This window comes from Rhineura floridana, chromosome 3 (assembly GCF_030035675.1).
Source record: "Rhineura floridana isolate rRhiFlo1 chromosome 3, rRhiFlo1.hap2, whole genome shotgun sequence".
NCBI classification, from domain to species: Eukaryota; Metazoa; Chordata; class Lepidosauria; order Squamata; family Rhineuridae; genus Rhineura; species Rhineura floridana.
In genome coordinates this window covers 160,445,554-160,469,213 of record NC_084482.1, presented here as the reverse complement: position 1 = coordinate 160,469,213, position 23,660 = coordinate 160,445,554, and the positions used below count along the sequence as shown (strand labels likewise).

The following is a 23,660-nucleotide window of genomic DNA, read 5'->3' as shown; positions in this document are numbered from 1 at the left end:
AATTATCTGAAACTAAAGGGAAGGCTTGGGGGGAATCAGCTCTGTTTGATTCGGAGCATTGCTTTGTTAAGCTTTGGATAAGATAAGCCAATCTCTTAATAATTCCTTCCTGATCTGGTTTAGATAGACGGACATAAGATTCCATAAGGAGGAGCTCTTCATGATCTAGGCCCTCCTGCCAGTGAGATTGAAGTTGGCTTTGGGCCGGGGGGTTAGTCCGAATGGGGAGCTCCTGACTATTCTGACTAGTAGGGGGTGTCTGGGGCCGAGATCTTTCTTCCCTTGATTGCAGGAGGGAGCGGTTAAGCAGTGAATTCAATGGAGTCTTATTTACAAAGTAGTGATGAATCCGGATACCATGGGTATAGAGGTCTTCCCTAATTTTGTAAATCCGTTCGGCGATAAATATCGATTGGAAGGTGAAAATGACACGTCTTTCGGGAAATTGTGAATAGACATAAGACACATGCTTAACGCAGTTCTTGTATGGAATGTTCAGAGAGTAAAGTCTAAGGCAGGATGCAAAATGTTGTTTTATCCATGTAGTCAATCTCTGCTCCAATTGTGTAGGTAAGAATGTTACTGCTAATGTGTCTCTCGCCAATTGCAAGTTCCAGTTTGAGGCGTTGCAGAATCTATCCGGAAGTAGGTGGGCATCGGTGGATTCATTGATATCTGAAATCCTGGAACCATTCTCTGATGTTTCTGTGCTGGGCTCTATTAAAGATTTAGTTTTCTCCAACAAGGGACTTAGTTTATTTAAATGTTGAGAGCTGGTTTTGGGGGGTATTTTTGTTTTGCAAGCTTGCATGGGAGTTATCTGAGTTTTAGTTGGTGCGTTCAATAGCTTAAATAAAGGGTTAAAATTCATTTTCTTTGTTAAAACAGGTTTAAAATTCTTTATATTCTTTGGTTTCTTCATTTTGTTAGCCCTCCGGTAAGCCTGATGCAAAGACGTAGCATTTTTTGCTTTCAGTTCTGACTTCCGTGTCGAGCATTCTCGAATAGCTTGGGTAGCAGAGGTGGAGTCAGGGGGGTGTAGTTCCTCTGACAGAAGCGGCCCCAAAGACTTAATCAGAGTAGTGAGTAGACTATTCGTTTCAGCTAGATAGGCTTTTATCAAACTCAGTTCTTTGGTAACAGCTATTCCCCAGCCTAACGACAGCAGGTTCAGTCCTGTCATACTCTGCTGTGTTGAAAATTTATTTGTGGACTGATTCTCTGGATGGGCACACCTAGGTTCTTGTGATTCATTTATATCGTCTATGGTTAATATTTCTGAAGGAATCTCCTCATCCCTCAGAGTTAGATTGCAATTAAAGCCTGCATCCTGTAATTCTTCAGCCAGGCTTTTACTATGATTATCCTCCTTAGGTAGCTTGATTGTTAATTGATGGTCTAATGACCAATCATGTTGGAATTGCGGCTGGGGGTCATCGTTTGCAATGTTTGTTGATAAGGACTGGGAATAGTGAATAGTAGAGTTTGGTGGAAAGAATTGAGTTATCATAGCTTGAGATAGTTGAGATGGTTCGGGGGGGGGGTTTCCCTTCCCCCAAGGAGATACCTAGCTCCTGACATTTTTTCCTCGTAAAAATCATTATGTAATTGCCAGGATAAGCCTTAAAATGGACGCCGATATCACTGTTCAATTCTTTTGGTATCTAAGTTTAGCAGGAGATATATGAGTACTCTTATACTCTTATACGTTATGTTGCAAAGGTCTCTATGGTTTGATTTATTTCGATTATTCAGGGGTCATGTAGCAGGGACATAAGTATTTCGCTTTGATGTCCTATTTCTCCTGCTCCTTTAGCATACGCTCTGTGGAGGGAGTCAGGTTGTTATCTTAATTACTGCTACCCATTAGCTTTGAAGTAGTATTTGCAATGTTGGGCTAATCGCCAAGTCTTTAAGCATCCTGCCGTCTCTATTGCCAGAAGGCAGGTAGGAATTAAAGGATTACAAGTTGTAAACTAAGGGAGCTGAGATTAGAGCTGAAGAAGAAAGCGTCTTACCGGGACCAGAACCGGAAGCCCCCTCCATCCTGGCAAATCAGGGTTCCCACACACATGTACACATGTATTTAATAAGCAGCATCCATGTATATGCATCAAGTGTGTTTAGTGCATAGTATGGAACTGTCCTAGGATGAGAAATGCCATCTGTGAGAGGAATTACAAGATTTTGGAAGTGGCTCCAGAGTTCAAAGTTCTTTCCCCTATGTTACTTAACGTGTCTATCCTGATGTATTGAATCGCTGTTCTGGTTACGATGCTCAACAGACTGCACCCAAAAAGCATTAGAACATTTTTTCAAAAACAAACACACACAAAACTGGAGTGCCTAAATAAAAATAATACACCATTCAACAGAAAATGCCTCCTGTACGGCACAAACATCACAACAAACTGTTACACACCTGTACTGAGAGCATCATTTGTCAGACAGCAATAGTGTACTTTTCAAAACCAACATAATCCAACCTTCTAAACATGCTGACCAGGGCTGGCACTAAAGGGCGGCCAGGGCGGCCCTGGCTAAGGGCCTCTGGGACCACAGAGGACCTTGAGGGGGCCCTTGATAGGGTGGGGGAGGAGTAGTGCCCCCCTTCCACGATCCACTGCCACAGATCGCAGGGAGTACTGCTGCAGATTGCAGGGAGAGAGCTTCCCAGCCACCCACCCGTTCGCTGGCTCCACCTACCTGTCTCTCCTGTCTTTTGCAGTTGGCTGCACTGCACATGGGCTGCACGCACAGGTCTGCCATTAACCAAGATGGTGGCTGAGGTTTCCCTAAGATGCTGATGCCCCTGCCGTCATCTTGGTTGATGGCAGGGATGCGCGTGCTTAGCATGCATGCGTGCCATCAACCAAGATAGCAGCGGAGGCTTCAGCCCCTTAGGAAAACCTCAGCCGCCATCTTGGTTAATGGCAGCCCAGCGTGCACAGCCGCAAAAGACAGGAGAGACAGGTAGGTGGGGTGTGTGTGTGTGCGCACCAGGGCCCAGAGCAAGCTGGATGGTACATTCAATAACCACAATTTATTGATTCATTTATATCCTGCTTCCTCCCTAAGCAGAGCTGAGTACACTAAAATAATAAACATTAAAAAGAAAAGTTTGAACTGCCCTCCTAAATTACAAGCAGAGAAGAAGCACTAGGGGTGTTCTAGGATCTCTTACTTCCCCCCCAGAGATAAAATAACTAATCAAAATTAAAACCAAGGCAAAGAAACTTTCTTTCTTTTGACCATTAACAAGTCTATCATATTCTAGAAGTGGACATTATTCATTTCATATGCTATGGATGCCACCTGGGCATCTGACCACAAAGCTGGATCTAAGAGTAGCCCAAAACATGGCCTTGAAGCCCCATTATGAACAGGTTGAATCTTCTTCCCAGAGTTGATAAAACCATCCACCAAAAGCACCTCTGTCTAGTCTGGATTGAGCTTGTGTGGGGAGGATCTCCATTAATGTGACATCACCTGCTCTGATTCTACAGAGCAGGGAGGGCTTCAAATGTTAAAAGGAATTTTATATTTCTTATTTAACCTGTAGAAAAATAGAGAACTATGCCAAAAGTATTATTTGTTCTAAAGTGCCAGCTGTTGAAATTTATGAGATAGATGGCTTAGCAACAGCGTAAGTTGATTTTCCATTAGAAGAAAAAGTATACATGACATTAGTTCACATTTGTGTTGCTCTCATGCCAAATACTGGAATGGAATTTTCAATCTGGGTTTAAAGAGCAGCTTTGGGATAGCTTCTGAAAAAAGAGTCTGCAAATATTCAACTGTACATGCACATGCCTGTGGATCATGGTATTTCCAAGCTGTACCAGGTGGAGCTCACAAAAACATATATGCTGCAGACAACATATATGAAAAAGGAAAAATATGTCGCAAATGGCTCAAGGGAACCACACCACAAGCAGTAAGGAAAGATTTTACACCCATGGGAGAGAAAATAAAGACATTGAAAGCAATAAGACTTGTTTTTATGACTTTTATTAGTACGTAGTGCATCCCAGAAGCAAAACGACAATAGGAATGAAAACTAGCAAAGTGGTGAAATGCTGCTAGAGAATGCCAAATAAATGGCACTTTGTCCATACAAAAATGACACTGTGTGGAATTTTTCTCAATAATATTTTTTCTCAATAATCATGTTTTATAAAGTTTAAATCCCAAACGATATCACAACAAATAAGTTGGCAAAAAGTCTGTAACCTTAAAAAAATGAGGTATGTTTGCCCTTTAAGCCAAATCTCTAGGGCATCTCATCAGCAATGAAATTTGACTGCAGGGTGATAGCTGATTAAACAAACAGTTGTTACTTCACAACGTATCACTTGTAATTTTCTTTAGTGTACTTGCACATACTAGGCAGTTGCCAGATTTAGGTCTAAGCAAGGCCTTGATATGAATGCTTAATATCTATGTGGCAAAGAGACATCCTTGCAAAGAACTTTGAAAGCATACACAGAGAGACACACTCCATCCTAGTGGTGCCACAAGTGATCTGCCAACTAGTTGCTGCAGTATGTAAGCCCAATACAACAGCAGGTAAAAGATGTGGGAAAGAAGGTGAGTCATAGCAAAACAGATCTTCCTGCCACTGAAGTCTGATGGGTACAAGCACATACAAACCTTGAACCTTAGCTTGCATCTGCTAAGGAAAGCCAGCCAAAAATTGTTGATCTTTGACGTTAAACAAATAAATATATTTTATTGTTTTAAGAGAAAGTAAAAAAACCTTGTAATTGCATATGTACACACTGCTAAATATTTTTACAGCTATGTCAGATAAAATCTAAAATTAAAATCTTTTATTAGTTGGCTAATAGAACATCAGTAAGGAATAGGAGTAGCCTCTCCAGTATTCTCTCTCATGCAAGAGCGTTAGAAGAATTATTTTAAAGAAAGTATAATCAATAGGAATCTTATGGAGCAAGGGTTTCAAGTCTGATTGTTAATCCAGGGAATGGGAACTTGTAGCCTTCCAGATGTTGTTGGACTGAAACTCCCATCAGCTCCACTCTGGTCAGGGATGATGGGAGTTGTACTCCTGCAACATCTGGAAGGCCACAGGTCCCCCAGCCCTGTGTTAGGCAATCTTTTAAAACAATGAGAGTCACTGAATTAATTTTATTTTTCAGTCTCAAAATTCTAGTCTTTAAGAAGATACAGTGTTTTCCACAGAAAGTGTGGAGGTCAAAGAATCTTACCAAAAAAAAGAGCAACTGATTCTAGTCTGATACTGCTATTTACTCCAGGCGGATCAAGAAGGCCTACAAAGCTAACACTTGTCTTTACATAAAACAGCTGAACGACAACAACATTTCCCCCCCTAAAATGCTTGTGAATCAGGCTCCTCTTGTGCGTAAGGAAACAATGGTCCAGCCACAAGTGTTAAATAAGCAAAGCATCCCAAACGATATCCAGTATTATGAGGCAAAATGGGTAATGGTTGGTGGGGATGCAGGTAGATGAAAAGCATATTACCTACATAAGCGGCTTATATTATGAGAAAACATTTTAAATGTCAATGATTTAAATAATTCTTACATAACACATATATACATTTGTTTCAGTACTTTAGACAGTAAAGGCACATTTACTTAGAAGCTATTTGCCTTGCTATCAATGTGACTTACTACCAAGTAAATGTATTTAGAAGTGGGATGCTTACAGTCAGGGACTTTGGGGGAAGTAAAGGCATTTTAGAAGTTTCCATAACACAAGATAATAGGAGTTATCTTTGCTATTTTTTTCTTCGCTTACTCTTAGACAATAATGAGTTGCTTCTAGACCGTTGTGATTTTTGCTTGGTCATTTTCATATCTGGGAAACTGTTGCTAAAAGAGAAAAAGAAAAAAAATCCTCTTAAAAGCTGAATGCAGCAGAAATGGAAGGCAGTCATCTTAAGAGTTATGAGTCATAAACATAGTGTCCTCTTTGTAAAGATCAAAAGGAATTATCCCTCTCAGCTTATCTCATCTACATTATGGGTAAAGACTGATTAAATTAAGCCAATATTCACATAGCAAAAGGTCAGAAGAAACTACTCAGGATTCTCTAATCTGGTAGCCTGCATATGGAAGCTCAGACATTAATTACAAAAATCAAACACACTTTCTTGAGTTTAGCTAAAGCATTCATTAATGAAGGACATCCAATTCTGATTTTAAGGCTGTATCAGAGAGAATTGAGCAACCCCTCTGTCTCAAAAATTAATACCCAAAGAGATCATTTTGTACAAATTCTTTAACATTCAACCTCTTTATTATATGGCACTGCAGGCCCTCTTAAGCCATTAATACTAATATGGGAGAGAAACCACATGTGGTGGGTTAATAATGGAGACGATGACGTTGTATTAATGCACAATACAATTTTGAGGCCTATGGTGGTCTGGTGGAGTCATGTGGCCAGTATTGTATCTTTTGTCTTTCTCTACAATGGATCAAGACGGCCAAATGGAGAATACATGATACGTGATCAAAGTGGGGGTTTGATCAAAGTAGCTTTAAGGGACAAAAGCTTATGCTATAACTTCATGCTGTGTCTTTTCAAACATTAATAGCAATCTGAATATATAATATATGAAAAAGAAAAAAAATGAAGATCTACAGATGTTTTCAGTCTCCCATCAACTAACACATGTAAGGTTGTATGCAATGATTGATACAGTCAGAGTAGACCCATTAAAATTAATGGACATGACTATCTAAGGTCTATTCATTTCAATGGCTCTTCTCTAAGTTGAACTTTGATTGGATACAACCCATAATGTATGGCCCCAAAGCTAAAATCAACAATGTACCAAAGAGACAGGAACCAAGATATAAGAGGAGCAGAAGAATTCATTTTTAAAAAATCTGAAAGGTTAAGAAAATTGTACAATCTTAAAGAAGTGGAAATGGTAATAATACTAATAAGGATCAGAAATGGACAAGCAGGGAGATGAGGCTTTATAAAGAAATGGCTTCCCCTTTTACTATTGCATAAATATACCAATGACATAGCATTCAATTTGAAAAGAAATTTCTCAGTCAAAAAAAGTAATTACATTTACTTCCATGGTTGGTTAAAAACTCCTGATTTTGAAATGGGAAAGTGCTACTATAAATAAAGGCTACTATTAAAAAGTTAGAAGACGACAGCAATGAATGCCACTGAGGAATTTAAATGATAAAAGGTTATATTGATCGAAGTCAAAAAATCTATATACTGTCTGTTACAGTGTTATCATTTTAAAATATATTTCATTCATTTATTTAAGGGGTAAGGAACCTGATGCTGGGGGTAGGGTCAAATGTAGCTCTCAACATTTGCCTTCCTTGAGTGCTTTTGCCTTCCTTGAGTGCTTGCCTTCCTTGAGTGCTTTTGCCTGGCTGCAAAGTGTCCTTGAACTGTGACAATGGCTCTTCCATAACTGGATGAAGAAAGAGGGAGGGAGAGGTATGGGTGCATCAGGAACCTCTTGACTTTTCCATGGCTAGAATGCACCCATCTGTACAATGTCAAGAGTCACATCCATTGCTCCATTTGCTTTTGGCCACATTCACACAATACATTTATTCCACTATTATTCCACTTTAAACAATCATGGCTTCCCCCAAAAAATCCTGGGAAGTGTAGTTTGTGAAAGGTGCTGAGAGTTGTTAAGAGACCCCTATTCCCCTCACAGAGCTACAATTGCCTGAGTGAATTAACAGTCAGTCTCCTTTCCTAGAGAACTCTGAAAAAGAGGAAGACCAAACAAGAGATGGATTGATTCCACAAAGGAAGTGGTCAGGGTGGTCTATAACAACCTATTTCTACTCCCTTCTGTTTTTCCCAGCATCATTGTATTTTCTAGTGAATCATATCTTATGTGTCCAAAGTATGATAACCTCAGTTTCATCATTTTAGCTTCTAATAATAGTTCTAGTTTAATTTGTTCCAACACCCAATTATTTGTATTTTTCGCAGACATAGTATCTGCAAAGCTCTCTGTGACGATCCCACCTTTGGCTCCACCTGTCAGGTTCCCACCTGCTTGTGGCTACTGCCTTTCACTAGGCACCACCTCAGGACACCACCAGTCAGGATCGTTGTTTTTATTTTTTCTCACTCCGCTTTAGCACAGATCTCACAAGATCCCACTGCTAGGCAGCGCCACCAGTCACTCCCTGTAAACAATACTGCTAGAGACTTTGCCTCAGTCTCTCTATAGCTGGTTACTTTGTGTCTGGGTGCCCTTGCTGTCCACAACCCCTTGTATCTTTGTCTATAAAGCATACAATCCTGGGTTGCTCTGGATACATGACGTTGTTACAATATCTCCCTTCAGCGCTGGCACCATATGATACAGTTTCCCTTCAGCCTTGCTAATTACCCTGCCCTCCCTTCTGGTCTGTGTATTCCCAGCCAAGGATCAGGCTTTTGGTAAACCAATAAAAGTATTTATTTGATAACACCAGGAAATAACAAGATTACTTTAGGAATGTTTAACAAGCGTATGATTTCATATAGTGTCACTCTTTATGCTTCTGGTCATATATATACTGTCTAAATATCAGCCAAATAGAATCCAAACCTCCCTCAGAACTCTGCCAACCAACCCATCCAAATAACTCTCCACGAACGACTCTCCAACAACTCTCACCAACCGACCCCCTCTCAACTGTCATCCTCCCATTTATACCTTCAGCCATTCAAACACTCAGCCAATCATCATCCAGCATTCTCCAGCCTTCCAACCCATGCTCTCCTCCCTCTCATTCAATTCACTTACCATATATCCCTTAATAAACCCGCACTTACCATATTTACAGGTTTTAACATATAAGGACATCACACTCTCCTCCAACACCACATTTCACATGAGCTGATTTTTCTCTTATCCACTTTTTTCACTGTCCATCTTTCACATCCATAAATATAGATCGGGAATACCATGATCTGAATGATTCTGACTTTAGTGTTTAGTGATACCTCGGTGCATTTGAGGACCTTTTCTAGGTCTCTCATAGTTGCCCTCCCCAGTCCCAGCCTTCCTCTAATTTCTTTACTATTGTCACCATTTTGGTTAATGACTGTGCCAAGGTATTGACAATCCTTGAAAAGGTCAATGTTCTCATTGTCAACTTTAAAGTTACATAAATGTTTGGTTATAATTACTTTAGTCTTTATGTAACTTTAAAGTTACATAAATCTTGGTTATAATTACTTTAGATGTTCAGCTGTAGTCCTGTTTTTGTGCTTTCCTCTTTAAGTTTCAACAGCATGGACAGATTCAGTCTCAGTAACTTGTAGCAACTCTATTGGGATGCCATCTGTTCCTGGTGATTTGTTTCTTCCAAGTATTTTAAGAGCAACTTTCACCTCGCAGTGTAAAATTCCTGGTTCTTCATCATACAGTTCCTCTCTAAGTCCTAACAAGATCTCAAAGTATGCTGCATAAGTTAACCAGAGAAAATAAATGATGCAAATGCTCGCTGATGAAATCTATAATTCCCGATGTGCTAATAAGAGTGAAAATTTATCCACAAAAAATTAGGAAATGGGTTCCACTGAAATCAACATGCACAAAAAGGTCGATCAAATTACATTACAATCAGGATAATGGAAGAGGAAGGCATTCTGCATATGCCAGTGAGGATATTCTAGCTTTTAAATGATATCCTTATGTCCTATGTTCAAGACATTTATAAGTGTTTTATGGCTATGAAACCAAACCAACCACATTATTTATTTCACCAGAACCACAGCATTATAAACAGTCCATTTCACACATAAAAAGGGTGGTATTCAATGCTAGTTCTACTGATAGACCCATTGAAATTAATAGACATGACTGAATTAAGTTCATTAATTGCAATGAGCCTACTCTGAGTAGAACTTAGTTTGCAAACAAAAGCCAGGCAAAGAAAAAATAGCAAAGAGCGGTTATATTAAAAGGAGGATCAACCTTTCAAATGACCAGTTCTCAAAAGATATGGCAGACTTCCTTAAGTAGACTCAGTTGCTGAAGAAAGTGCAAGCTTTCCTGAGTAGGGGTGCTGTATCTGGCATGAGATGGCTACTTAACGCATCACCAAAAAAAGAGATAAAAAGATCATACAGATTTGTATAGTGTTTTCATATGCTAGTGTTTTCATACAGTGGTTCTAAAATCCCCCATGGACCACTTGAAAATTTCTGATGGTCTTGGAGGACCACTTATTTTTCTGCCTGTTGTAGCAACTGTAATGGGCTGTGCTGTATGATTTTTAATTGATTTTTTATTTCTTATATTGTATTACAATGTGCATTCCATAGAATTCAGATTGGATTTCAATAAAATACAATATAAGAAATAAAAGAAGCAATAAAAATACAATTAAAAAATAAATATGAATATTTCACCAGAACCACAGCATTATAAACAGTCCATTTCACACATAAAAAGGGTGGTCCTTTGAATGGGGCCATGTCACAGAGAACTTGCATGAAGTTCAAGGATCATTGGTGGTCCATGGAGCACAGTTTAGAAACCCCGTGGTAATACAATATGTAGAGATGCCAATTTAGAAGCAATTACTCCAATTTAAATAGAAATCCAATACATCTTATGGGGGGCAAGGCTGATTAGGTGACCTAGAGCATTGACAACTGCTTTTATAGTGAGTCAAACCATTGGTCCATCTAGCTCAGTATGGTACGATTGGCAACAGCTCTCCAAGGTCTGAGGCAGAGGTCTTCCTCATCAACTACTAACGGATCCTTTTAACTGTATATGCTGGGGATTGAATCTGGGAATGTCTGCATACACAGGAGGTGCTTTACTACTGAGCTTCAGTCCTTATATGAAACTCTTGTATATTAAGCCAGATGTCTAATCCATGTAGCTGAGGAACAGGAAAACCTTTTCAGCCCAAGGGGGACCTTGTGCAGGCCTCAAGTCGGTGGTGGGCAGGACCAGAGGCAAAAGTGGGTGGAGCAACAAATGTTCCCAGTTATGCAAAAGTGATTAGTTCATACACACATCTCTCTCCATCCAGGCACGAAAGTGGCATTATCACAGCAAAAACACCAAAGGAGGGCATGGAACAGGAGAGGTGAAGGTGGGCTCTGAGAAGAAGAGAGGGCAGTCTGGATAGGGGATGTTGCCCAGGAACAGTCCCAAAGACTAGAAAGAAAGGCCTGGAGGGCTGCGCTTGGTCCTGGGGCCCAAGGCTCCCCACCCCAATGTAACTCAATACTGTGTGCCTACTCAGTTTCCTGTCCATGTGCTAACTGCTGATGGGCAACTTCAAGGCCCGTGTTCTCCTTTCTCGTCTTTAAACTGGACTTGGGCTAGATAGCTATGCAAAGAGAGGACTCCTTGAAATAAAGGACTGCCCTTTGTAAAGTAGGCCATATGGCCATCCTATTCCAGCATAGCAATAAGAACACAAGAAGAGCCTGCTGGATCAGGCCAATGATCCATCTAATTCAGCATCCTGTTCTCACAGTGGCCAATCAACTGCCCATGGGAAGCCCACAAGCTGGACCTGAGTGCAAAAGCATTCTCTCCTCCTGCAATTTTCAGCAACTGGGATTTGGAAGCATACTGCTTCCGACTATGGAGGCAGTAGCCATTGATAGTCTTATCCTCCATGAATTTGTCCAATCCTCTTTTAAAGCCATCCAATGCCAAAGTCATCAGCCTTCAGTCACCCCTCCATATCAGAAAATGGACATAATAGTTTAAATTTAAAACAATGTTTTTCTTCGTTAGAGACTGTGGATCAAGACTAATTTACTTGATCTCTTAAATATGAAATATGGCTCTAAAATCAGATCCTCAAATGCTGAAAATTTTAGTAGCTGAAGTGTAAATGAAAGACTTAAGCACACTGACTGCTCTTTTCCTGTACAAATTCTCCTCTCCCCCAGTGTTAACCAGGGTTTTGAACCCAGTTTGAATTGTGTTTCAAATTCTGATTAGTCACAGATAGATGAGAAATGTTACATGGGCACCAAGCCTGCACACATCAGGGTTCATCATGTCACATTTGAAAGGTTCCTTATACCTTCTCATGAGACAACAAACCATATTTCCCTCTGAAATATTACAATGCACTGCAAAGGTCCTTTAGGTCTGACTCTAGAGTCTACCTACATACCTACCAAAGAAGCCTATAACAAGAAGAAAAAAGGTAGTGTGTCTACTATACTGACATGCAGTATTATCAGTTCAACAACTTAGCATTAAAGTGACTCTTGTTTTTAATTATACACCCACGAATTCAAAAAGTATGCAAATGATCAAACCCACCCTCCCTTCTCCTCCCTCCTATCCCCTCCCATTTGCCCCTTCCCTTGCCCCTCCCTCCCCATCCCCATCCCCATCCCCATCCAATCCCCTCCTTCCCCTTCCCCTTCCCCCTCCCCTTCTCCTCCCCATGGTCAGTTTTGCCTATCTTAAGCATGATTGCATGGCAGTAAATACCACTGAACTCTATAAGCATGCAAATTATTAAACCTGCCCTCCTCTCCCCCTTCCTTTGTCCCTCTCCAATCCGCTCCTTCCCCTTCCCCCTCCCCCACCTCCTCCATCCTAACCATGATTGCACAGGAGAAAATCCCATTGAATTCAATAAGCATACAAATGATCTGACATGCCTTTCCCCTCCTTCCCCTCTCCTCTTCCCCTTCCTCCTCCCCTCCCCTCTTCCTTCTTCCTCCTCCCCTGCCCACTCCAGCCCTCTCTCCCTCCCCCGTCAGTTTTACTTATGCTCAGTAGCACATGTTACCAAATTCATCCAAGCTACACAGCAAGTGGATTGGACTGTGAAAGACCAACCCAAATTATGTTTGCAAATTCAAAGGGACGTTGATAGGCTGGAGCATTGGGCTGAAAACAACAGAATGAAATTCAACAGGGATAAATGCAAAGTTCTACACTTAGGAAAAAGAAATCAAATGCACAGTTATAAGATGGGGGATACTTGGCTCAGCAATACGACATGTGAGAAGGATCTTGGAATTGTCATTGATCACAAGCTGAATATGAGCCAACAGTGTGATGTGGATGAAAAAAAGGCAAAAAGTATAGTTTCCAAATCGCGTGATGTACTAGTTCCCCTGTATTCAGCACTGGTTAGGCCTCATCTTGAATACTGCATCCAGTTCTGGTCTCTGCACTTCAAGAAGGATGCAAACTGGAACAGATTCAGAGGAGGGCAACAAGGATGATTAGGGGACTGGAAACCAAGCCCGATGAGGAGAGACTGAAAGAACTGGGCATGTTTAGCCTGGAGAAGAGAAGACTGAGGGGAGATATGATAGCACTCTTCAAGTACATGAAAGGTTGTCACATAGAGGAGGGCCGGGATCTCTTCTCCATCATTCCAGAGTGCAGGACACGGAATAATGGGCTCAAGTTGCAGGAAGCCAGATTTTGACTGGACATCAGGAAAAACTTCCTAACTGTTAGAGCCATACGACAATGGAACCAATAACCTAGTGAGGTAGTGGGATCTCTTGACACTGGAGGCATTGAAGAGGCAGCTGGACAGCCATCTGTCGGGAATGCTTTGATTTGGATTCCTGCATTGAGCAGGGGGTTGGACTTGATCGCCTTATAGGCCCCTTCCAACTCTACTATTCTATGATTCTGCTGCTGGCTTAGCTGGTCTAAGTCAAATGTGTCATTAATTAGATTTGAATTACAGACTGCCTTTAAGTAGAAACATATTATTTGATGGACTGCTTTTAAAATAAGCTGTGATCTAAAAATGAATGGTGAAAGGGAAAATCTTGACTGTAAAACATGCTGCATTAGCAAATAAGTGGTTTTGGGAGAGGGGGAGTGGGGAGGGAGAGAGAGCGAGAGAGCAAGAAATTACCCTAGAAGAACCTTACCAAGCAAATCCATAATTATGCAAGAAGTGCACACATACTTCATAAGGCTACTGCTGACATCCAAAACCAAGGGTTATCTTTTGATAAGCAAAATTTAAAATTTAAGGTCTTTGTTGAAAACAAGTTTTCAGGTAGTAGAATTTAATCTACTATTGATCTGGAAAGTAGAATTCAAGCATTGTAGCATTAACAAACATACCAGAAGCTTTATAACTAAATTCTTGCTTCAGATAAATTTTCTGAATATATCTGAATAATTCTGTTCTAATAAAGATAAACATATTTCCATTTCAAAGTCTAAAGTTTTCCTGTTTGTGAGTCATGATATTACCAGCAGCACAAACAATGCAATTCCAAGAATCAGTTTTGTTGGGATTTTAATTTTACCAAGGAACGTATCCCTCCGGCCTTTGAACTAAATATCTGGCTGATGGTTAAACAAATGAAAAACATACAGCTGCCTGGTAAGCATTTTCATTTGATTCACATTTTCATTTGATCCACTTGACTATAAATTGTACGACCTGGAAAATCTTAAAACGTTTTACTCGTTTTAATTCCTTAATGCACCCTGCCTGGAAATTTACAAAATAGTGAAATCAAACTATGAAAAAAAAAATCTAACAATAGGATTTATCAGATGTCACAAAAACAAATCCTGCACTAACAGATTCAAACTTTCAGGGCAGCGGTCACCAATGTGGTGCCCTCCAGATGTTGTGGGCTATAGCTCCCATCCCTGACTTTTGGACATGCTGGCTGGGACTTACAGGAGTTATAGTCTACACTATACTAGCCCAACAAAATCTACAGAGGGCATCATGTTGACCACCCTGCACTAGAGGAACAGAATATTTACCTAGGAATCAGGTCCAAAGGTATCATAGCAAAATCATCAGCATATAAAAAGAGGAAAGAATAATGGATTCTGGAAGATATCCATGGTAAGAGTTGTGGGTGGATCGCAAATAATGCAGTCACTCTTCCCAATTAGCCCTAGTCACTGAACGTTATGCCAGCAAAGAAGATCAGACTCAGACTGTGGCAAATCTCCTTCCTCCCCCTCAAAAGCTGCTCCATAACTAGAAAGTAGATGCCAAGTATAGATCTCTACATGTTTTTGATGTCTGGGCTTGACACACATATCACAAACTTAAGGGAGTGTCCTTGGTTGATGTTAAAGCTTCATGAAAAGAAAAGAAAAGAAAAGAAAAGAAGGTTGAGCAGGTACAGTGGATGCTATTTATTTCAAAAGAAATCCCATGTAACAGATTAAAATACTGATAAAGACAAGGCATAAAATACAACATTAATTTTTAAAACTCTTTAGCAATCCTCAGATTCTTCCCCGCATGTCATCTTGTTAGCTACTTTTTCTCTTATTTGATTTTTCTCTTATTCGCTTTTTTCACTGTCCAACTTTCACATCCATACATAGAAATGGGGAATACTTGGGCAGCCCTTCTGAAAGTCTACAGTGTAGAAATGCATTTGCCTAAAGATTTTTGGAATTTTCTTCCTTCTTAAGCTTTTTGCTTAAGTTTTATATTTTCTTCTTTTTATGTCTCGATGCCATGGGGACCCAGATTTCCTATAAAATAGCGTTAGTTTTTAATTGCATATTCTGCCTTGAGGGTTTTCAAGCAATTGCCTAATGACACCATCTAGATATTATTTGCATCCCAGTCTGGTACATGCAAATAATCAAGTGTACCAGACTGATATTTGGATTTTTAATTTTATTATTTTTTTTAGAAGTGGAGTTGGAGGCTTCCTGACAGCCTTTCAGACTTTTGTTTTTTGGAAACTAGGTGGAAGGACAGGAGGTGAGAGACTGACTTACCAATAGGGGTACACGGGGAGATAAACATGTCAACCATGAGTGCACTTAACTTTTGGTAACATAATTTTAACACCTGAGTAAGCTTAGCAGTCATGGAATAAGAGGATCTTGAGGATCAGGATTTGGTTAAGTAGCAGGAAGCAGGGAGTGGCAATAAATAGGCAGTTCTTCCAATGGAGAGCTGTAAAAAGTGGAGTACCCCAGGACTGGTATAGAGACCTGTGCTTTTTAACTTGTTCATAAATGATCTAAAGTTAGGAGTGAGCAGAGAGGTGGCCAAGTTTGCTGATGAAACTAAATTGTTCAAGGTTGTTAAAACAAAAAGGGATGGCAAAGAGCTCCAAAAGGACAGTTTGAGAAGTGAATGGGTGGTAAAATGACAAATGAAATTCAATGTAAACAAGTGTAAAGTTGTGCATATTGGAGCAAAAAACCTTAATTTTTTAAGGCCACTGGCCTGATCCAGCAGGCTCTTCTTATGTTCTTATGTTCTTAATTTCATATATATGCTAATGGGTTCTGAACTGGCAGTGACTGACCAGGAACAACACCTTGGGGTCGTAGTGGAAAGCTTGAAAAGTTGTCAACCCAATGTGAGACAGTTGTGAAAAAGGCAAATTCCATACTAGGCATCATTAGGAAAGGTACTGAAAATAAAACTGCTGGTATCATAATGCTGTTGAATAAATCTATGATACAGCCGCATTTGGAATACTGTGTACAGTTTTAGTCACCTCACCTCAAAAAGCATATTGTAGAGTTGGAAAAGGTTCAGAAAATGGCAACCAGAATGATCAAGGGGATGGAGCGACTCCCCAATGAGGAAAAGTTATAACATTTGGGGCATTTTAGTTTAGAGAAAAGGGAAGTCAGAGGTGACATGATAAAATCACATAAAATCATGCATGGCATGGAAAAACTGAATAGAGAAAAGGGTTTCTCCCTCTCCTATAACACTAGAATTCATGGACATCCAAGGAAGCTGAATGTTGTACAATTCAGGACAGACAAAAAAAAGTACTTCCTTCACACAGCACACAGTTAAACTAAGAATTCACTCCCACAAGAGGCGGTGATGGCCACCAATCTGAATGGTAAGGCTATCAATGACTACTGGCCACGATGGCTATGTTCTACCTCTATAGGAGGCAGTATGCTTCTGAATATTGGTTGCTGGAAGCTGCGGGAGGGTAGAGTGGTCTTGCACTCAGGTCCTGCTTGCAGGCTTCCCATGGGCAACTGGTTGGCCACTGTGAGAACAGGATGCTGGACTAGATGGGCCATAGGCCTGATTCAGCAGACTTTTATTATGTTCTTAATTTTTTAAGAGTTGAGGAGTCTTGGAGAACTGAGCAACTGGTAAAACTACAGCTGTAAGTGCAAGACCACAATAACAAGATTTCATTTAAGTAGTTGGCATACAGAGAATGAATATCTTAAATACTGTATCCTAGAAGTAAAACAGAACTGTAAACAATCATGATTGTGTCATATACAGAAAAGAAGGATGCTAAAAGTATAGAGCAAGCTAAAAACTGTGATAGAAACAATGTATGTGGTTATGATTATTCCGGCTCCAAAGAATGGTGATACTTAAAAATATTATTTTTTAAAAAAGATAAATGTTTATTTGGTAGTTTGCAAATATTCAAATACAGAAACTACAACAAGCTTGACTGAATAGGTTGTCACCAACCAATTATCTGTTCTGATGGCCTGACCCATGCATGCAGCATACTTCTTCAGCAGCAGAGATTATTAAAATATTTTTCTCTCGCCTTTCCATCCATACAGACCCTTAAAGGCAGCAATCATAAAATAACAAAATTAAAAATATTCATATTTGCAAATTAAATACTAATCAGCAAAATTTAGAAAGAGAAGCAAGAAAAAGCAGAAACAAACCATGATAAGGGGATCAGATCAATTATCAGCTATAGCAGCCTTTTCCAACCTTTGGGTCCCCAGATGTTGCTGGACTACAGTTCCCATAATTCCTGACCATTGCCCATCCTCGCCAGGGCTGATGGGAGTTGTAATCCAGCAACATTTGGGGACCCAAAGGTTGGGAAAAGCTGAGCTATAGATCCTCACCAGGCAACTAAAGATAGGGAGTTGAACAGATATTTTTGGGTAAAGAATTTCATAAAGTGGACACCACTACTTTAGTAATTTTATGTTTAAGTTTATGAGATACGCTATAATCATGCAGGAGTTTTTGTGAGACATTTTATAATGTGACCCCAACACTCCCCAGAAGGGATCCTAGTACTCTGCTTTAAAGGTGCAAAGCTGGATCCCACTGGAGTCTTCCCACCATATGAAGCCACTTCAGACTCTAGTAGCAAGTTGGAATCTAGTACGCCCACACTACAAACCTCATCCTTCAGAGAGAGGTCAACCCCTCCCAGAACAGGCCATACACCTAATTCCCAGACATGGAAACTACCCACCCACAGCATGATTCAGCCTCAGTTTATTGGTCCCTATCCAGTCCATCATTGCCTTCAGACACCTGTCCAACACCACAGTCTCTCCTGATTCCAATGGAGACGGAGCTGTATGTCATCAGCATAGTGACAACACCATGCTCCAAATTTACAAATAACAACTCCCAACGGCTTCATATAGATGTCAAATAGCATAGGAAACAGAATTGACCCTTGTGGGACTCCATAGCCCAAAAGCCATGCAGCCAAACAACAATATCCTACTACTACTTTCTGATAGCAACCCTACAGGTAGGAACAAAACCCCTGTAAAACAGTACAGGTGGGCCCTGCTTATATGGCAGGTTCCGTTCCGGACCCCCGCTGTGAAGTGGAAATCGTCGTAAAGCGGAACCCCATTGAGTATAATGGGGCGCATTGCGCAAAAATGACACAAAACGCAGCAAAAGCGGCTTTAAAATGGGGAATGAAAGCCGCCGCATTAGCAGAGCACCGGAAAGTGAGGCCCTACTGTACCTCCAAGAATCACCCCAGAAAAACGCCCATGGTCAATAGTGTCAAAAAGCACTGAGAGGTCAAGGAGAACCAAACTCCTCGGTCTCTCTCCCAACAGAAGTCATCAATTAGGGGGAATAAGGCTGTTTCAGGCCAAAACTGGGCCTGAAACCAGACTGAAATGGATCTAGATAATCTGCTGCCTCTAGGCATACCTGCAGCTGGAAGGGCACTACCCTCTCAATCACCTTGCCCAGGAAGGGAAAATTAGAGACTGAATGGTAGTTTTCTAAAACCTCTGAATCTAAGGAGGTCTTCTTCAAGAGTCTGCACCACCTCCTCTTTCAAGGCAGTGGGCATAACTCCTTCCTGTAGTGAGGCACTGATTACTTCCTGGATATATCCACCCAATTCCCTCCTACTAGATTTTACCAGCCATGCTGGACAGGTATCGAGAGGGCACATAGTTGGCCTCACTGCCACAAGCGTCTTGTCTACATCTTCCTCAGGCTGCAACAACAGGACAATCAAAATGTTCTTGCTAAAAACCCTGTGTTCATTAACATTCTATTTAAAAATCTTGCCCACGCATCCTTTATGTGCTGTGCTTTATTTCTGCTTATGTTGTGGATACTAACTGCTTTTAGCTATTATATTGCAGAATCATGATTCTTTGTCATCATAATTTTCAATTCCCTTGATTGATCAGAAAATGATTTATTATCTGTATCAGGGGTGGGGAACCTCCCTGTCAATCACTTGATGTCACAATTACATCAGGTGATGAGCCGCTTTGAAGGCATGCTCCCAGTGTGCCTTTAAAGAGGCTTGTTGCAGGAAGAGGAAGCAGTTTGCATTAAAATTGTTGCTAAAATGGAGGGGGTGACTAAATGTTTCAGCAGCAGTTTGAATACAAGTAACTTCCTGCTCCTGGAGTAAGGTGTGTTCCCATCACCTGATGAATGGCGGGAGCACATCCCACTCCATCGATAGCACAATCAGGATCTCAACGTGAGCTCCCAAAAGGTCATTTGAAGCCACATTGGTACATGCCCCATACTTGATGTCACATATGACATCAAGTGTGGAACAGGTGGGCATGATCTATCAGGAATAGTCTGCTGGGCCAAATTGGAACCTCTGCCAAGCCTAGTTTGGCCTCTGGGCTGGAGGTTCCCCACCCTTGATATATATAAATATATGTATGCAAAGATGCACATTTTATTCTACTCTTATGCCATAAAGAAAGTCAATCCACCATACCTCTACCACAGGTGCAATACTGTGTAGGGCCTCTGTTAAAGTACTAACTATGAGGGTGAGATAAATTTTATTAAGGTTTGCTCATAATGTGCTCAGTGTAGTGTTCCTGGCTCACAAACATACCTGGAACAGGAACAATAGACCCAAAGAATGAAATAAGCATGCTGGGTTTTTCCTACTGCAAGACTAGATTTCTCCTCCAATGATGTTAAGAGACTTCACGACTATAACTATATTTTAACATGAGAAACACAATCAAGCACTTGAACCAATTTTTATTTGTAATTAAATATAAACAAATACAGGAAATATAAGCATACTAACTGGGCACACAACAAAATAGACAAAATCTGTGTAAATACCTACATTTTGAAATTTATAATGAATATGAGACAAGGTCCAACCAAACTATATTACAGTCAGGACATACTTGTGCCATTATATATACTTGTACAGGCAACCACCCTCATTTGAATTGTTCCTTATAAAACCATATGGCTAAGGCTGCAATCTGAACCCAATTTATCTGGAAATTAAGCCCCACTGACCACATCCTAAATATCCTGTAAGTCATCGGCAATAGCTACCTAACAGAGGGCAACTGCAAAAGTAGAACCACAAATTAACTTAGCAGCACAGAAAATCCTCGACAAAAACGTATCTGTGTTCCATGAAAGTCATCATTACAGTGACTAAAGAATTTTTCAACACAGGCTCAATAACAGATTTCCAACACAATTCATTTACACATAGGATATTGTATGACACTCGCTATTAAGACAGTTGAATTCCATTGTTCAGTTCAACAGCTTGATATCTTACATTCTGCTGACATGAATGATATAGTATTCACCCATCTGGAAAAAGCTATTTTGAAGTTATTAATGTTAAGTATATGATAATGATATAAACAGGCATTCCCACAGACAGATAGTAAAGAAAAGCACAGCCATCTTTTCTTCACAATATTTCGCCATTTCACAATATTTTTAAAAGGACCTATAATGCACCTGGCACAGACTTGTAAACATTGAAAAGCTGAGAAGGGCCTCTTTCCAGTCGTACAGTGTTTTTTAAAGAAGCATAAGGCTCTACCAAAAGTGCAGACAGGCAAGGCTATCATCCTAATCCCACTTACCAGGAATTCAGCCCCTACTATACAGCTTTTCCCAACCCAGATGTTGACTACTCCCATCAGCCCCAGCCAGCATAGCCAATGGTCAGGAATGATGAGAACTGTATTCCAGCAGCATCTGGAGATCCAAAGTTTGGGAAAGGCTGCTCTATTTAATTCAATAGGATATACTTCTGAGTAGACATGGCTAGAATTGTGCTGTAATGGTTCACACAGTAAACTATTTATTACTATAGTGTATCAGTGCAAATGGTTATTTAGAAGAGCAGGGCTGGCTACCTTTGTAAAGCCCTCTCTGGCGCTGTGGAGCCTATTCTACATCTTAGTATATTTGAGACCTATGGGTGATGAAACAAGCTGGACAGTGGCTAGACTGCAAATGGCAAAAGATGGGCTGTAAAGCCAAACACGAGTGCAATTGCATAATCATGCTTGCTGTGTGAGTGAGAGCAACGAAGGAGGCCCCCTGCCTCCACTGCCTCCTCAAGTAGCCATTCAGTGGATCTTTTTTGTAGTGTCCAGGGCCTGCTGACATCTGCTCCAGCAATGGAGATTCAGCTCTCTGTGACTTGTTTGCAAGGGAAACTTGCTTGCCTCCATAGCATTCTGGACACTATTTCCATACTCTGATGTGGTGCAACAGTTGCAAGTACTCTTTGGATTTAGGCCTAGATATAGGACTAAATCGACTTTGGTTGCCTGGATTACCTTTACTGAGAGAAGGACAAGGGGAGTGCACCCCTGTTGTACTTACTTGATCTCACTCTAGAAACTGTTCTCCTCAAAGTTGCCTCTATTTTTGGTTTGCATTCAATTTTGTTCCAAGAGTCTGGGGCCAAGCAAACAAGTAATTTGCCATTCCATTTACTGGCAGCACTTGCTTCCCAGCCTCATTCTTACATAAATTGTAACAGCAGCCAAAAATCTGGTATCTAAGATTATTTTTTTTCCAAAAGGGAGATCACGTCTGACATAGTACGGATAAAGCTGAAAATAAATTTTAACACAGAGTGTGGATAAATGGTAAAGGTAACCAATTTTGAACCTGAATGTAATGTTAGAAGAAAAAATAAGACAGTTTATTTTTCTTCCTGAATACAACATCCCACTTTTTAAAAAATGAACTTGATTGAAAATTATTTCAATGGCACTGTTTCATTTGCTTTTTTCAAAAAAGCATTCACTGAGCATTCTTCATGGCAAAGAAGAAAATTATATGGAGATAAATTTGGAATATTAAGAAGCCAGAAATAATTTTAAAAACTAGTTTTACATCTATTAGAGCCAAAAGGGAATTTTGCCACCAGTTCTCATGACAGCAAAAAACACACTACAATTTGAGGAGGGTGGGAATTTATTAATATTATTGAGCAGAGAAGAAAGCATTAAAAATGCATAGAACAGCATAACAACAATTGTGTGATCAACAATTTAGAATCACATTTGTTATATACACGTGTGAATTTGAATCCTCTCTCTTTGATCCTCCTCTTTAAATGTTTTATCCAGTTGTTTAAGCTCTCTAGAGTGGGGACTGCCTAAGGACAGAGAAGAACATGCCAGATAAGGGGAACTCGTCCCAGACAAGTTGTGTCTGTATCTTGTTCCGGTCCTTCTCACATCCGCAGGACTGCTGGTTGTCCTATCAGCCAGCTCTCGGATCTCCAAGTGCTGCTTCTAAACGCTAGGTCAGTACACAACAAGATCTCCCTCGTCCATGACTTAATTGTCGATGAGGGTGTCGACCTGGCGTGCATAACTGAGACCTGGGTGGGTGATCAGGGAGGACTTGCTCTCTCCCAGCTTTGCCCACCTGGGTATATGGTTCAGCACTGTGGTAGACCCGAGGGCCGGGGAGGTGGGGTGGCTGTGGCCTATAGGAGTTCTCTCTCACTCATCAAGCACCCTGTCCAGGTGACGACTGGCTTGGAATGCCTCCACCTTGTGTTGGGTCAAACAGACTGGGAATTCTGTTAGTGTACCGTCCACCCTGCTGCCCAACAGCTTCCCTAACTGAGCTGTCAGAGGTAGTCTCGGAGGTACTGTTGAGGTCTCCCAGACTATTAGTACTGGGAGACTTCAACATCCATGCCGAGGCTGGCTTATCTGAGGCAGCTCAGGACTTCATGGCCTCCATGGCAACCATGGGGCTGTCTCAATTTGCTACTGGCCCAACGCATGTGTCGGGGCACACTCTTGATTTGATCTTTGCCACTGGACATGGAGATGGTGATCTGGAGGTGGGGAGTTTTTTCTCGAACCCATTGTCATGGACAGATCACCGCTTGCCGAAGTTTAGGCTTACAGCCGCCCTTTCCCTCTGCAAGGGTGGAGGACCTATTAAGCGGGTCCGACCTCGGAGACTAATGGATCCTTTGGGTTTCCAAAGGGCTCTTGGGGATTTTCCGGCTGATAAGACAGGCGCTCCTGTCGAAGCCCTGGTCGAACTGTGGAATACGGAAATGACCCGGGCAGTGGACACGATCGCTCCTGCGCGACCTATCCCATGCAGAGCTCATGCAGCCCCGTGGTATACCCCAGAGCTGAGAGCGATGAAGCAAGAGAGGAGAAGGGTTGAGTGCAGATGGAGGCG

At 40.9% G+C, this 23,660-nt stretch overlaps 1 protein-coding gene across 2 annotated transcripts in view; it reads right to left on the bottom strand.

The window, feature by feature from the left end:
* Positions 1-4,012: 4,012 nt before the first annotated feature.
* RAD18 (RAD18 E3 ubiquitin protein ligase) overlaps positions 4,013-23,660 on the bottom strand; it is a 230,678-nt gene continuing 211,030 nt past the window's right edge. For both annotated transcript variants that reach the window (XM_061618523.1, XM_061618525.1), the window contains one exon: positions 4,013-5,861. In XM_061618523.1, the coding sequence (XP_061474507.1) occupies positions 5,768-5,861 (94 nt within the window). In that variant the 3' untranslated portion in view covers positions 4,013-5,767. The remainder of the gene's footprint in view (positions 5,862-23,660) is intronic.